General features: G+C 39.6%; 1 protein-coding gene across 11 annotated transcripts in view; it reads right to left on the reverse strand.

Annotated features, from left to right (window-relative positions):
* The window catches only part of WDPCP (WD repeat containing planar cell polarity effector), a 148313-nt gene that overhangs the window by 30024 nt on the left and 101977 nt on the right, over nt 1–16312 (reverse strand). For 7 of the 11 annotated variants that reach the window (XM_053939605.1, XM_053939606.1, XM_053939602.1 and 4 more), the window contains 2 exons: nt 14753–14816; nt 8657–8759 (listed from right to left, as the gene is read on the reverse strand). In XM_053939605.1, the coding sequence (XP_053795580.1) occupies nt 8657–8759; nt 14753–14816 (167 nt within the window). Of the gene's footprint in view, nt 1–859; nt 1006–8656; nt 8760–14752; nt 14817–16312 lie in introns of those variants that run through there. The other 4 variants (XR_008430257.1, XM_053939609.1, XM_053939610.1 and 1 more) reach the window with 2 other exon arrangements.

Consider the following 16312-nt stretch of genomic DNA (forward strand, 5'->3'; position numbering starts at 1 on the left):
AAAATTTTAAACTATCAGTTAAGTGGTTAATCCATGGAATCTAATTTATGTGAGAACCCTACCCCAGCTTTTTACTGATGTTGTGGTGTCCCTGGGCTGGGAGGGCAGGAGGCAGAAATCAAGTGGCTGTTGCAGCTTTGATTATCATAAAGATGATGGCAGTGTGACTGCAGCAAATGACTAATTAAAGTGAACACCATACATGCTTATAAGCTATCATTAATGATATCTTTCCATCATATTAAAATATTTTGCCATTTCATAATATCAACATTGCAGAGATAACCAGCTGCCTCACAATCTGTTTTTAAGACTGAATTTATAGTTTGAAATCTAGCACAATTCAGGATTTTTAGTGCCTTGAATGCTGTGAAAAATATTCTTGAATGGCAGGTATTATTCATGCATGAGTTGGGGAGTTGCAGAAGTTTCATGGCACTGAGAGTTAAAGTAAAAAGAAGTGTCAGTGCAGAGTAACTGACAAAAAGGATATTTAGGGGAAAATACTTCAAATAGTTGAAATTAAATACAGAATGTATGTTTAGGAAAGAAAAAAGTCATTAATTCTGCATGTACTTACTGCCTTGTGCTAGGCACTGCAGATCACTTTTTCACCAATGGTTTTTCTTCAACAACTCCTTTCGTTTCATCTTCTGGCCAAGTGTGACACTTCAGAAAGTGCAGGACTGAGAAGAGCAGTGGATGCAAAACTCACTCTCGGGCCCTGCTGAGCTCTTCCCTATGCCTCTCACCAGCCGTGTCCTGATTAGAATGTCCCAGTCCTGAGATGGGATTTTAACAGGGAACTTGGTTTTGTTAGGCTGGAAGCACTCCACAAGAACCACCATCAGGTTATCAAACACCCTAACACCTGCGGTGGGAATTTTTCAGGGGTGAACTGTCAAGCAGTCTCTTGTGTAGGAGTCTTTGGAAGAAAACAGCCTCAACCTCCATTTTTGCCCTCGGCAATTCCACAGTATTCTCACATAAGGACCCGTGGTGTGCCTGGGGAGTGCAGTGAGAGAGGAGGAAATAAATAAATTGTCCTTCAATGTTCTTGTTTGTCTGTTTGATCTAACACCACATGTGCAAAGGTTCTCATATTTACAAGAGTTGTTCCTTCTGAGCACAGGGATCTTCAGCTTCCTCCTGATGCTGACTGTGCTCTGCCTGATCACTACTTCTCAAACTCACCTGCACAGGGAATACTCAGAGATAATTATTTGGTAGGTGATTTGAAAAAACCTTAACACTGAGAGACTACAACCCAGCATTAAATTGCCACCTCGCATCAGCCCACCATCGCACCTCCTTTCCAAGGCCTCTGCTGTCACGCAGCTGATGTGATGAATTACAGCCTGTCACATCACGTTACATTACGCAGAGCAAACAGGACAAAACACATACCAACTGCCATGCAAATATGTGTTTGCCAACGCTTTTCGGGGCGCAGAAAGAAGCGCAACCGGCGAGTTCCCCGTCGGAAAGCGAGAGGCTGAGGGAAGCTCCAGGGTGTGTGAGACAAACATGCCCCTGACATACAAATCCACAGCTCCCAGCCAGCTGCAGCAGTTATGAAAGCACCTCCTGCCTGTGATTATTTTTTTGTTCTTTCAGGGAAAAAAAAAAAAAAAAGAGCAAAGAAAAGCAGCAGCGGCTTCCGTGATGTCATGCAGCAAAATAGGAATACGTAATATTTCCTCTGGCTTGTGTTCAGATTTGGAGCTATTTTCATGACTGGCCAGATTTTGGCTGTGTATGTGTAAATATAACACCCACATATGTACACACACACACGTGCATACTATGAGACGTGTGAATATATATTACATATATATTATGTGGGTTTTAACTGCAGTCTTTTAGACCACATGTGGGCCTTTTGAAGCTAATGGGAGATTTACCAGGGGCTTTTTCACAGAGCTGTAGGCAAGAGTGGAATCCTGAACATATGAATATTATACTATAATGATATAGTGTAAATCATTTAGTTTGACCTACAGTGAATTAGAGGCTATTAAATTTCATCCAGCTATCCTACACCAAGCCAGAAAAACATGTGTTTGACTAAGCATAAATTGTATTTGGCTAAGACCGAGTTCCCAGAAAGGTATTCATTCAGTCTTCATGCAAAGGCACTTTCCATGCATCAATTTCTTTGATAGTTTGTTTCAACAGTTACTTTAACTATGTGTGCTTTCTATTTAAATTTACTACAGTCTATGGACTGAAATCAGTGATGAGAAGCCAAATTCCTACTTAAATTCCTAGCTGCAATGTCAACAGCTTGAGTACTGACTTGCTTCTCTTCACTTCAATGCCATGGGCATCCCTCCGAGATCTTTTATGCTGAACTATTCTTTATTGTGTTACATCCTCCCCCAAGGTGGATTCTCTGTGAATTCCTTTCACTTTTGAAACTTTCTTCTTGATCTGTTGCCACTGAAAATACGTTGTTTACTTGGTAATTAGTGTCATCCATTCACTGTTGTCTGTGTGCATCAACTTGGTTGAGGGTTATAGGGATAAGATGGAATTATGCTGAAGAGATCTGAGATGAGTGACCTCACATGCCTTGCAGTAGCCTACTTCTTAGTAGAATAAAACTATATCAGCTACAGACAACTCCTTTCAATTTTCAGAATTTGGAAATACTGGAATTTTTTTTTCTTGTTTGCTTTTTTATAAACTAGTCATAGTGTGTGTCTTTAGGTACAAAAAATGGAAGTCCCTAGAACTGGCAAAAAATAGTTAATCTATGACTTCTGCTAAGAGTTTTTTCATAATCCATAGGGCATAATTTTACTGCTGGCAGACACTACAAAACATCAGGATCATTAAAATATGAAGGAGAAGGTGTCTGAAGGGGAAGGTGTCTTCATTTTGGGGATATAGTTGTGCTTTTTAAATCAGTTCTGTAGTGGGCAAGAATATGTCACTATGAAGAAGGGGAAAAAAATGGAAGGCCATGATAATTCTAAAGCTTGACACAAAACTATAAATGTCTTTCAAGTGAAGATACACAGATCTTTGTGGAGACCTCTGCAGCTAAGCAAACCAACTAGCCTTTGATGTACTCATAATTATTAGGGGCTGAGGATTATGTCTTTAGGCAAAGCTGTCTAGCAGTGGGAAGGAATAGATCAAAACTGACATCATGACACAAGCAAGAGGAGAGGTGAGATGAGGTGGAGCCAAAAATAGCTTGGCATTACTGTAGTCTTCAAGTAAAACAAATGACTCCACTTCTTGAAAAGAACACAAGGAGGGGAGCAGTAAGTGCCTGTAACCCTCAAGAGAGCAAAATCCTCAGTACCAGCTGGAAATTTAGAAAGAGGATGCAATGCCATGAGCGCTGGCTGCTGCTCCCTCCTCTTGAAGCAACTCTACATTTTGGTCCTTCCAAACCAGGTCTTTGCAGATGGCAGCACTCCTGGTCATACCACGCCCACCCATGAGATGGTTGCTTGCTAAAACCCCCTTTCAGAGCCCACTGAAGATGGCAGAAATCCTTTCATTGTGTTTAGTGGGCTCTGTGTCAAGTGCTGTGTGTGGCTTGATATGTTCAAGAGAGTGTACATATGAGCACAGTTAAATAATTTCAAATTACTATGGATCTTCAAAGACACTCATCTTGGGTGGCACAAAATTAAAAAGGTGTTTGTGGAAACTAATTTCTTGCCATAGGTGAACTGCCAATCATACTTGGAAAGCATTTTTCATTAAAAATATTTTTCTGGCTCTCTGGGGAAAAAGTCACATTATTAGAAAAATAAAAACAAAGGGTTTGATTCCAGAGATTTTGATTGACTTAAACTGAAAATAGAAATAAATAAATGGGAGATCTAACACTTACACTGAAGGGGGCAGGCTCCAAAAAACTGTAGCATGAATAGGTGTCCCCTGAGCCCTCCCTCACAGTTCACTCGTGTATGGGACAATACCTTTGAAGCATGCCATAAACATGTTATGCAGTGAAATAAAAGTCATTAAATAAAGGCCAAGACTCTCAGTTAACTTGAAACTTGATAGATGACAAGAGAAAGCTGCACGTGCCAAGGAAGAGCAGGAAATGAGGAAGGCTTTGCCATCAGTGTCAGAGAGGGTATGTGAGGGTGAGGAAGAATATTGCTTGAGAGATGAAAGGAGTCATTATGGATCAGAGGAGAAGGAAATGTTACCAACTGGGCTAATGCAAGGCCAGAGAAGGTTACAAACACAGGGGGACAATTCTAAACATGGTCTTGAAATGCAAGCAGGCTCCCCAGGACTGTCAGGAAGAGGGGAAGATCTGAATAAATGATAAGTGATTTGGAGGTAGCAGACTGCAATGCAAGACCAGACTGGTATCTCAGACAAAACACCGTAGGATGTGTCATTATTAATTATCACAAAGAACATGTAAGCCATTCAATATAAAACACTGCCACAGAACTAAGATAAAATTAATTAATTCTCCACTTAGGGTTCAAATTGGTGATGTTCCTTGCCAGTAAGGTGAAACATTTAGGGTCCCTACATTTTAAATGTCATTTTACAAACACTGTGGGAAATTAGACTTCCGTCTCTGTGAGAACTGATAAGATTCCCTATCTTGCAAACAGTATGGAATACTTCCAGAAATATTTTAAAATTCTATTTTAAATGGAAAAACCTCAAGCACTTTCATGAGACATTAGTGAACCACCAAAATGTTAGTCAGTCCCATCTAGCATTTCAGAACAATGCATTTATCTGAACATCAGTGTTTTTGTTAAGATACCTCTGTTAGAAATGTTGTCTAAACATTAGTTGCTAATATTCTGAAATTCTAAGCAGAAATACAAGGTTTTCCAATTTGCCTTTCAACTATGCAGCAGTTATCTGTCTTGTCACAACATGAATCCCTTTTGGGTGAAAGCTGTTGATTTGAAGGTTAAAATCACCTTGCTAGGCCCTAATGTAATTTGTTGGAAGTTGGCCTTGGGAAAGTTTCTGACACTGCCTACATATGCTCTTCGTTGGATATTCATTGAGCAATGATGTCTGAAGGGCTGAGCTCCTCACCTCCATGATCATTATTAGCTATGGCATTTCTTAACAGGCTCTGCCATGTCACTTCTTTGCAACTCAGGTTTTACATTAGCAACCCACACTTTACAGCTCCAAACAGACTCACTCTCCCAGCAGAGAAAATACTGTTCCAGGAGAGCACATGCCAGGTTATGCTCATAAACAGATTTTATTAGTAACCTACATATATGCCAATATTGAATAAATTATTTATTCTCTCTTTTAATCAAGTGAAATGAGGTGCACAGCATACATTTTAGGCAAGGCTAAATGAGAACTCCCTGACCTCATTAAGGAACTTGTCGATCTACTAGAGAAATAATTCAACAGAAAATCTTTGGAAGAAGAAACCACAGGATCCATGGCCAGTGGTCTGCTGATCAAATAAGGGTGGGGAAAGAGGAGATAGCTAATGTCATTTTTGAGATGTACAGTACAATTACTTCAATCTTCTCATCCCTCAAGATGCATTTTCACAGGCTGTCAAACATAAAATCTTATGAGAATACTGATCCTCAGAAGATTTTAATCAGATGATTCTGCCAAAACCATAGTTCACCTGACACTTCATCTTGCTCAGCAATATTCTCACCAAGCTACCGTGCTCTGCAGGTCTACAGGTGTTTTTACCAGATGCCCACAGACCTCCTCAGCTCCTAAGCTTTGAAGGTGGCTTCTCCAAAACAGTGTCCAGCAAACTGCAATCACGTGCTGATGAACTGAGAAGACCCCAAATTCAGAAAACCTTAAAATAATCCACCTATTTTTAGTTTTATCTTGACACAAATATTGGTATAATATATGTGAGGAATCAACCCATATAGAACTCTGGATGACGTCTATAAATTTTAATTATATTGCCATGCTACATTATTTGTAGGAGCTTGAAACTTTTCCTGGAAGTCTGAGTTTGAAATATATTATGCTTGAAGTGAGCCCTGTACACAGAAATAGCTTGACAAATTAAATATATCTGGGGCAAGATGGAGCACTCTCAAAGGCTTGGGAATCAGCCAGAAGCACTGACTCATTCAAGCAGTGCTGAGCTGAGGTTTGGGGATGGGCTAGCTCAGGAAATTTCATCAGATATTGACATATGATGGTTCACTTTATAAATATACATACATATACATATGTATACATATACATAAATACACATACATATATATATAAAAATATAATCTATATATATGGTTTTTTTTTTTTCTTTTAAGACATAAGCTGTAGAGGTGTCCAGTATAAGCTCAATAGCACTGGTTGCACCTTGCTGCCTCTCTTTGCTTAGGTTACTGTCTTCTTGTAAAAGCCTGAAGTGGGTGTTCAAGAAGTCAGGGGAGAAGTGTGACCACTGGTGAATTGAGTGGCTGCCAGCTCCAGAGAGCAGGGACCAGCTGAAGAGGACTGGGTTTGGGAAGAGGTCAGGGGACACAGACTTGTTTGAAACTGCATTTTAAAACTTCTGGCTCTGGCATGATTCTTTTCTCCCCCTCTCAAAGTATTAGAAAAATACAGCAATTTATATATAAAGCACTCGTCATCTTTTGTTTTCATTGGGTCCATGAAGTTCATACCTCATGTCAACTTTTTTGCCAACAACAGTTTACGAAATAAAAACATCATTAGAAGGGACATTGGAATAAAGTATAACAAAACAAAACATGTGGCTGAGATTTCACATGTTTAAGGTGAGATCGAAACAAACTCATGGGAGATTCCTGTTTATTTTCATACAAAATGAATTGGATGCAAATTCATTACTGTTCAGAGAATGAATCTCAGTGACAGTTTGTCCCTGGGGGCATTGAAAAGTACTTTAAATCATCCTGATACTTAATTATTCAGCAAAAGTCTTTATCATATAAAATGACTTTAATAATTTATGCTAATGGGGCATTACAGATGTAACTGTAGGACTGGTCTGGAGGAGGGGAAGACTGTGTGCCTGCACATTTGCTGCTGAATTGTAGTTACACGTGTGTGTAACTGCATGACTACTACATAACTACTTCCTTGACATGCAAGGAAGGCATCTGTGATCATTCTGCTCTTTTCCCTACCCCTCTCCCTGCCTGTGCATCTACAATGCTACAAAAGGCTCTCACTAAATTTATAAATAGCCCAACTTCAGAAATCAACTAATCATGGTAGTTTGCAAGGAATTAAATGAAGATACAGATTAGAGTTTAAATGTTCTGGATTGAGTGTCAGAGAATAGATCATGACCAGATGCAAGTCCTGGGTATCTCAGTTATATTAGGTGCAGCACATAAGTACCTAAGAAGTAAGAGAAGAGAAAGCAAGAGAGATGTAACTGCACACTTTAAAGTGGCCATTAAGAGATGACCTAAACAGGTGTACTTTTTTTTTAACTCTAGTGGTGAAAGGGCTTGCCCAAAAGCCCAGTTAAGGTGGAAAAATAGCTTTAAGTGATTTGAGCATGAATATGAAACACTTTGAAGAGAAGAGTTCAGGAAAGGCACTGCTTGATTCCTGCTCTGCTGGAGAGGGAAGGAGGTGCTACTGAATTGCAGTAGCCTTGAAAGTCATGGATTTATACAATCTATAGAAATAGGCACATAAATGCATACATGGCCTCTCTGCATTTCTAGGTACTGGAATGGCATTCACTTGTATGCTCTGGGTAAACAGGGAGACGTACAGTTCTAAAAGAATCCTATATTAGCCAAGATCTCAAAGGTTTTGTGACTCTGACTCACAAAAAAAACCTTCTGAGCTTTAATCCTATTCTGCTTCTTGGCATGGGATAAGGACAAAAGCTCAGTGCTTTCCTCTAATGATGCAGTAGAATAAGCAAGAACAGAACTGTGCAAGTTTTATACAAACATTTTTAGGCTCTGTGGGTTTTCTTCCCTTTGCCTCCAATGGAGGTCAGCTCCCTAGACAGAGACACCTTCTGCTTGGTTCATGCTATAAGGCATGAAATCAGAATGGTCTCGTGTGCTTGCATACATCTCTTCATGTCAATTCAGAAGAAACACAAGGAGAAAGCGAATGAGTTGTGAGTTCCCCTGCATGAAAAGTCATCTGTGTTTTAGCTGTTAATCTCACACTGCAACTTTAGCATAGATATTCCTTATGGAATGGCAAGAATCCCACTGCATGCCCAGCTGCTGCTTTAAAGCCAGGATATGAACATCAGTAAATGTTCCATTCGAGTGCTGCCAAAGTATCAGTGCTGGATGTGGCTCCAGTGTGCACCAGCAAATATTTAGAGGTGAGTTAAATTGCCATGCCTAGCCTTAAATGTTGATATGAACAAAGATTTTCAGGTTCAGTCCCTTACCTCTTGCACTCAGTTCAGTTTGTACAGCCTGAACTTTTCTTTGCAGCCAGAGTATAAATCTTTTTGCTTCACAGCTATCCTCACATGGGTACTGAAAGGCAAAGCTGTGGGATTTTTATAAGCCTCCTTCTTTAGTTAGGAATAAAAATACTGTTCTTTAGTCACAAATGAAAATCCGGTCTCACTTTCAAAGAAAACAATGCAATCAAAACAAGAACCCCTCTACAAATATAACAACATGTTCTACAGGACAAGTATTGATTAAAACAAAAGGGCTTTTTAGACACCATTAATTCTTACCAATTCCAGTAGTTATTGATTCTGCATCAATGTCATTAGCCTTTCTCTTTGCCACTTCAGCTAGGGCCAATTCACCCTTATCTAGAGCAAGGTAATGGATGTCCTTTGGAAATAAAGAAGAAAAAAGATTAATCTAAAATGAATCTCAAAGGAGCAACAAAAGGGATTTTGAAAGAAAGAGGTTCTTTTATTATTTAGATCACAAACACAGAAGGAACTGATGAACCTACCATTACATTTTAATTCCCTCCAACGCAAATATATTTCCTTACTTGTGCTGTTGAATACAGCAATGTATAAAACACTGACCAATGATAAAAGCAAAGCTATTGACTCAGTGTATGAAAGAAACCAACCTGTCTACTTTTAACATAACTTCTGTTGAATTAAAAGAATGTTGATAGGAGGTGGCTCTGTGTAAACCAGATCTGAAGTACTGGAGCTCTCCTGGCTGGCAGCCTGCATTTGGAGCATGTTAAATGCAGACGTGATGCTTAGAGACATGGGCTAGTGGTGGGCCTGTTAGTAATGGGTTAACAGTTGGACTCAATGACCTTTGAGGCCTTTTCCAACCTTCATGATTTTATGATTTGAAGCTCTCCATCTTTTAGGGACTAATTTTTGCTTGAATGTTGTCATACACTCACTGCTGAAGGTTGTTACCCTCACTGTTCTGTGGCTAAGGGGATGATGATCCTCCCTGTGCTCATATTGGAGGCAATAAGAGCAACAGTGGCTGCTCAGTGGTTTTAACATCCACAGGGTTGGTATGATTCCTGAGTCACTCCTGAGCAACAAGGGGCTTTCAAAAAAATGTTGTCTAGCATGAATACTTATTAATACTCTGGATCTAGTCTTTTATCTAGAGTCAAAAATCAGAGGGCTGCAGCAGAGGTGTTATCATTATATAGAATTATGGAATAGCTTGGGTTGGAAGGGACCTTAGAGATCAACTTGTTCCAGCCCCATGCCCTGGGCAGGGACAACCTGCCCTTCCACCAGGCCAGGTTGCTCCAAGCCCCATTCAAGCTGGCCTTAAGCACTTCCAGGTATGGGGCAGCCACAGCTTCTCTGGGTGACTTCTGTTCCAGGCCCTCATAGGAAAGAATTTCTTCCAAATATCTAAACCTGCCTTCTGCCAGTTTTATCCCCCCTTGTCCCATCACTGCATGCCCTTATCAAAAGTCAAGGCTTTTTATTGCATATTAATATTTGAGGTGCAAACCACCTGTACTACATACAGAGCTCTTTGTGGGAGAATATATTCCTGCTGACAAACTACACTCTCACTGCCCTTGGTTTTGGTCCTCAAAAAGCAAAAGTTTATTCTTGACCATTAATCAAGAGAAAATCCCCTTCTCATCTGGCATCCCAAACACATGCTCCTCCATGCATGAACTGTGACACAGAAAGTAAGGAAAAATCCAAGAACAGTTGGCAAAGTTTCTTCCCCCACTGCTTTGCTGAAGATGCCATTTAACATCCAAAGATTTGAGCCATTCCTTTGTTCTGCAATCCATCTGCTTGCAGGAATTTAAAAGGAAAAGGAGTGTTTGCTGGAAATATTGACCTCTGCATGCCACAAAAGCAACCATATTCTCCCTAATGTGAAAGATTTCAGGTGAAAATCCTTGATGTGAGTTTACTGCCACCTGCATCAATACGACAGAACCTGTCACGGGAAAAGTGATTTTACTCTAGAAAGACACTTTTAGATGAAAGAATTGAGAGTAATAGTGTTAGGAGAAAGACATGATAGTTTCAGTAACCCCTCATTTAACAACAGCAATGACAACAACTTTTAAAACAAAACTGAAAATCTTAGAGAAACTGAGATGATTATGCAGGAAAGCCCAGAACTGATTTGCAGGATCTGCAGAGTCTGCAGGAGACAGCAGTGTCTTCTCATCACAAACACAGGTGTGACTAAAAAAAAATGTGCAAATGTCTTGGAGCAGAGTAATGGGTTATGAACTTGTGGTGAACTCTGTATTTCCTCTCTTTGTAGGTCTAACTTGGTTGTCAGGAGAAAAGGGCCTGAGAAGCAAGGTATGATTTCTATGAAGATTAAACAGCAGATACTGTCGCCTTATTTAGATAACAATAGAAAACCCAAGGGCTCTTGGACAAGTCTGAACTTACAGAGATTTGGATGTACAGGCAGACTTATTTAAAATACATTCTGACAATGTTTAATGGTTGTCTTTCTGTAGCTTAAACTATGAGAAATATTGTATACCTCTGTGCAATTTTAAATAGAAGCTCGAGGATGGAGTGGAAACAACTGCAGAAAATGATGAAGTTTTGTCACTGAAGAGCTTGTGCACTCTGTGTATCAAAGCAGCTGTTATTTCAGGTCGTTGTTTTGCCCATTTTCTGGTTTGAGTAAAAAAATGAAAAGGTGCTACATATCCATCATTAACTAAAAGGGGCTGTGTAAGAAATAAAGGTTAGCAGAAGGTTGGTAAGTGGCTTGCATTGTTGTTCCTCAAGTTGCTGGTCATGAAGAGCAATAAAAACAGTAGCCTTTGCCTCATCTCTAAACCAGATTTAGAAAGAAAAGAGTACAGATATGAAATCTCCTAATTAGACCATTTCAGATCTAATTTAGGTGTTTCTCATTCAAATAAACGAGCAAAAGTGGATTTTTCTAAGAATTTATAACTCTCTGAGTAGATTAAACTAGAAAACTTAAAAACAGCAAAAAAAGAAACACCAGATTCCAGGGTGCTTTAAAGAATGACAGGAAAAAAAAAGGAACCAAAGTATCTGAATATTCATGATGGGGTTTTTTTTTTCACACAATTACCTAAGAATTTATAAGTCCAAAGATCACATCTCTCTCAAACACAATGGTGACAACATAAACAAATTCCAGCTGCTTATCAGGAGCTTGCTGAAAGGGCTCTATTTTATCATTTAACAGTTTGCTTACTTTTTGGACTTCTTCCCTTTCCCCCTCACCTTTGTGACTCACAGGGCTGGCTGTTGGTGAGTAAAAGTCATTTGAAACACAACGTGCATTTGTCTATAGGATATTTCTGGGCAACACTCCAACACTTCTTCGAAGCATGCACTTTCCTCATCAGTGTATCACCCAAGATCTGACAGTTTTATTAAAGTGTCTTTTCCTTGCATTTTTTGCTACCTTTGGTACATGGGATGGCCTTTTGAATTTTCAGCAGCTGAGAGCTGGACTGCACTATAAAAGCATTTCAAGCTGACAACCTTTCCACTACTTGATCTTTTCTGTCACAGATTGCATCAGTCACTGTCCAATAAACGGAGCTGTTGTTCTTGATATTATGTCCTTTCCAGTTTCTTTTTTTTTAACTTTGTAGGAGATTATATTAATTGATGGACTTTGATGTGACATGAGGGTAAAGCTCAGGGAGAGACACAGCAGTGTATGTGTCTTGCTATGGCATCATCTAGTGATGCTATAGCTACAGTTTTAAGCCTTTTTTTTGTTTTTTCTTTTTCATGTCTTTGAAAGAAATTAGCCCTCAGATAGCATTCTCTTAAACTTTGCAGTCTCAAAACAAACAATGGGAACGTTGTAGAGCCCTGTTTGGTGAAATTGATGCTCGGGGTAAATTCTCTAAGAATTTAGAAACATTTTCTTAGAAGTCTCAGGTGATGAGTACTCAGTGTTTGCATCCTTCTCAACCTCTGTTACATCTATTCCTCTCTACCCTTTCCTTTTTGTTCCTTCTCTGCTCCCCTCTAATAAACAGATTTTTCTCTTTCTCATTTTGCTTATGTCAACAGGTATCTTTATTTAGACTACTATTTTTTCTTGAAATCCCATTAAATTAATTTGGAATAAGGTGATGTGACTCCTAGAGCTATCTGAGGTTTTAAAAATGGATAAAACTGCTTTAAATATATGCAAAATCAAATTGTACATTAGTAATTGCATTTTGCCCTACATAAACAATATTTAGGAACCATTCAGTATTAAGCAGAAGTGAGGGATGCACAACCCTTGCTTAGGAGAAGCATTGTTATACTAATACCTAGAAGGACTGTAAGGTTTCAGGGAACAGGTTATCTAATTTTCACATGGTATTAAGCACAATGAAGCCAAATTCCCTAGAAATTACCATGGCACAAATAAATACTCTTAATGACCTATGCATGTTTAAACTTCTTGAGTCCTGTACTTAGTGGACTTGCAGCAGTACCTGTTAGCTTATTGTAAAATTTGTTCATTAGTGACTGACTTAGATGATGAATTAGCACAAGGACATTTCCCCAGAGGAGGCAGGGATGTGTGCTGCTTGTAGCATAATTTAGGGGCAACTATGAGGAATTTCAAAGGTAATGCAAGCAGAACGAGGACATTAAAGAACTGGTTTTGATCTCACAATGACATAAGCCAGAAGGAACTCTTCAGAAACATGCATTTATGTTTAAGGGCATTGGTAGGATGGGAAATGAAGAGTAGGTGTTGAGAGAGGAAAGGAAAGGCAAAGAGTAGGAAAGGATGGAGTTAATTGCTTTGTGAACATTGAAACTCCTCTTGAAGAAAGTTGGAGAGACTTTTTGGTGAGGGTAGAACATGTGATCTATCACCTGTGGAGCCAGGTACTGACAGTCCCTCCCTCTCACTAGCAGCTCTGCACCCATCTTAAACAGCCAACACTGGTGTTCCCACCCTGCTCCCTCAATCCTGCCATGTGCAGAGGGAAGGAAAGAGAAACAGATCACATAGAAAATGCTCTCAGTCATATGAGAGAGGGCCTTTGGTGCAAATGCTGGGACATTTATTCTGTCAGAATGGCCAAAATTAGGGAGTATTTATTATTTGTACACTGGGAGAGCCCTTGACAAAAATCTTTAATCTGCTCCAGACATACTACAGTCTGAATCTTATATGTGGCTGCAGCAGTGCTTAGCATGATTAGGTATAAAATTTGTACTGAAGAGGTTACATTCAATAAAGAAAAGGAAAGAGATGATCTAAAAAGACAGAAAATCGAGGGGAGTAAACATAGAACATGTAATGAATTTCCTAAAAGTCTGACATCTCCATCACATTCTTTTGATGCATACTTAGGAAAGTTTATCGCAGTATTCACATCTTTCTAATTAGATGGAACAAGCCAGATGATTAGAGCCATGAAAAAAAACATCAAAAGGTTCACACAACTTTTTATATAATTAGAAGGGAATTTTCATAACCCCTAAAAGCAGGATTTAATTGTGTAATTTAACATACAATTTAAATATCAAGATCAAACTAGCAGGGCAAGTGACTTAATGGGATAAATGATATTAACATCTAGTGTCAAAGCTTAATTTAAACAACAGAATGTCTTCATTATGCAAAAGAGTCAAGCAAACGAATCGTTCAAAGGGCCTTTTTTTCAACAAGCCCTTTCCTATTGTTTCTTTGAAAACAATGAAATCAGCTGTGGAGCAGCAACATGCTGAGAGACTAGGAGAGCACGACTGGCTTTGTCCATCTGACCTCACTGTGACATTGTGGTGCAAGATCTTATAAAACAAGAACCTCCTGCAGTGCTCACACAGAGGACCTTTTAAGAGCTGGTTAATTTTACTTTTGTAGCTAATTAAATGGGAGGGGGCAGAGAGTGCATGAAATGTTAAAACCCTTGTGTTGATGCTGCTGAGCTTTGTTGTTTTAAAAGTACCAGCAGAAGCGTTCATAATTTGTCACTTTTCACAAAACCCCAAGAGACAAACTAAGAGCATTCAGGATCCCCAGGACATGGACAGCTCTTGTGTCCAGGACTCAGCAGTTGGACTTAAAGGAACAGATTAGAAATGTACAAGCTTATTAGAGTGAAAGATGACATTCACCCACATCAGGTCACACGAAGAAAGGGAAAGTTTAAAAACATATACAGTAACTCCTGGAAAATTAAGAATAGCCTGTAGGCCATGCTGGGGAAAATGTCAGTGACTGAAGATACTCAATTCCTACTGATGAGTTTCGTGATGGCAAAGGTAGAACAGTTCTGTCTTCAGTATGTGTCCAAGGCTGCAAATGACCTGGAACTGCTTTAATGTGTGCAAAAGCTGACAAACAATATCCTCCAACAGCCTCTGTCTCCAGAAGCAACTCACCATGAACAGGTCCCGAGCACCGATGTCAACAGCAAGCAGAAATGCTTTTTCAAACCTCTGATACCTGAAAGAAAAAGGAAACACATCGCTTGGTGAGGTTAATTTAAGAGCTACATCAAATTTTCCTCATGTACAAAGTCCTTCAATGCTCACCAAAAGTGATGCCAAAGCTTTATTGGGGAAACCTGATAGGCTCATACTCAGATTGCAGAACTGTGAGGTAGGACAGTGACTACCCTTAACCTCCTTCATTGTTTAGAACCTTCACCAAGTGGTTCAGTGTTGAGTCCCATCAGATCTAGCATTGCACTGGCAAATGCTAATCCCAATGGAAAATTCTGCATTGGGTTAATGTCTCTCACACTAGGCATAGATAACCATTATGTGACATTGTATTCTGAGAAAGTGATTCTAGCTGTACACATTTTCCTCTATTGCACATTTTTAACTGTTTAAAATTCGCTGTTAAAATAGATTTGGTGATTATTTTTAGAAATGCAAATACCCCAATTTTACTTCAGCTGGGAGGTAGAAGATTGATTCCATATAGAACAATTTTGTATTTGTCCCATTACAAAGTGGGTAAAATTCCCTTTCCACCTGTTAACAATTTCAACAATGGATCACTTGTAGACACTTGAGGTTTGGAAGGAGATGACTTCTTTGCCCCAGTGGGGGAAAAAAATGCATTGTGATTTCTCAGGGTTAGAAAGTGTAGGCTTTGCTTGTCAAATGAATATTGTCAGACAGCATCACACGGATGCCAGAATTTGTACAGCTCTGTACCTTGGTGGTGTCACAGGAAACAGTGGGCAGTGCTGCAGCTCCTCCTCAGGCTGGTGTGAACAAGAGGAAAGATGGGAATCCTCCTTTCCCTGGCTGGGTAAAGTAATCCCATATGATGCACCACACCAGGATTCCTGGTCCCAGCCACAGCCTCAGCGCTTTCCTGGCTCCCTCCTGTTACAGCCTTATCGCCCTCCTCTCCTCTACCACACACTTGGAATGGTTCATCAGATTGCAAGATAGAACCAGAGAGGACTTTTCCTCGAGGAATAACATTCGTGACAAGAAGGCATAATATGTTAGCTTAAGTAGAAAAGGAAATGCACTCTCCAGGTGAGGTTCCTAAGAGCTGGAGTGGGGAGCCCTTCCCTCCCTAAAGCTAATCTCCCTGCTGTGCCTTCCAAGTACTAATTTGCAGCCCTCCTCACAGAACCAGTTTAAGGGAGGGGAAGAGATAAATGAAAGTTAACCTCTTGATTGCCAGGGAACAGGCAGTGCACCCCCAATTTCTCATGCCTGTCTGTGTAGCTGAAGTTTTCAACATGATTCCTGTGACAGATTTTCCACCAAAATACATGGTTTTGCAGTGATGCTTTTGAAGCTATACTTTAATTAAGTACATGTTAAAATATGTGTATCTTGAACAGCTGTCATGTTTATATTTTTTCCTGGCATATTTTTTTCCATTATGGATTAAATACACATTCTTAGTACTTAGAGGGGAAATTGGAAACTGAACAGAAACCAGCAATGTGACTGGCTAAAAAGAATGTC

Source organism: Vidua chalybeata, chromosome 3 (assembly GCF_026979565.1).
Source record: "Vidua chalybeata isolate OUT-0048 chromosome 3, bVidCha1 merged haplotype, whole genome shotgun sequence".
Taxonomy (NCBI): Eukaryota; Metazoa; Chordata; class Aves; order Passeriformes; family Viduidae; genus Vidua; species Vidua chalybeata.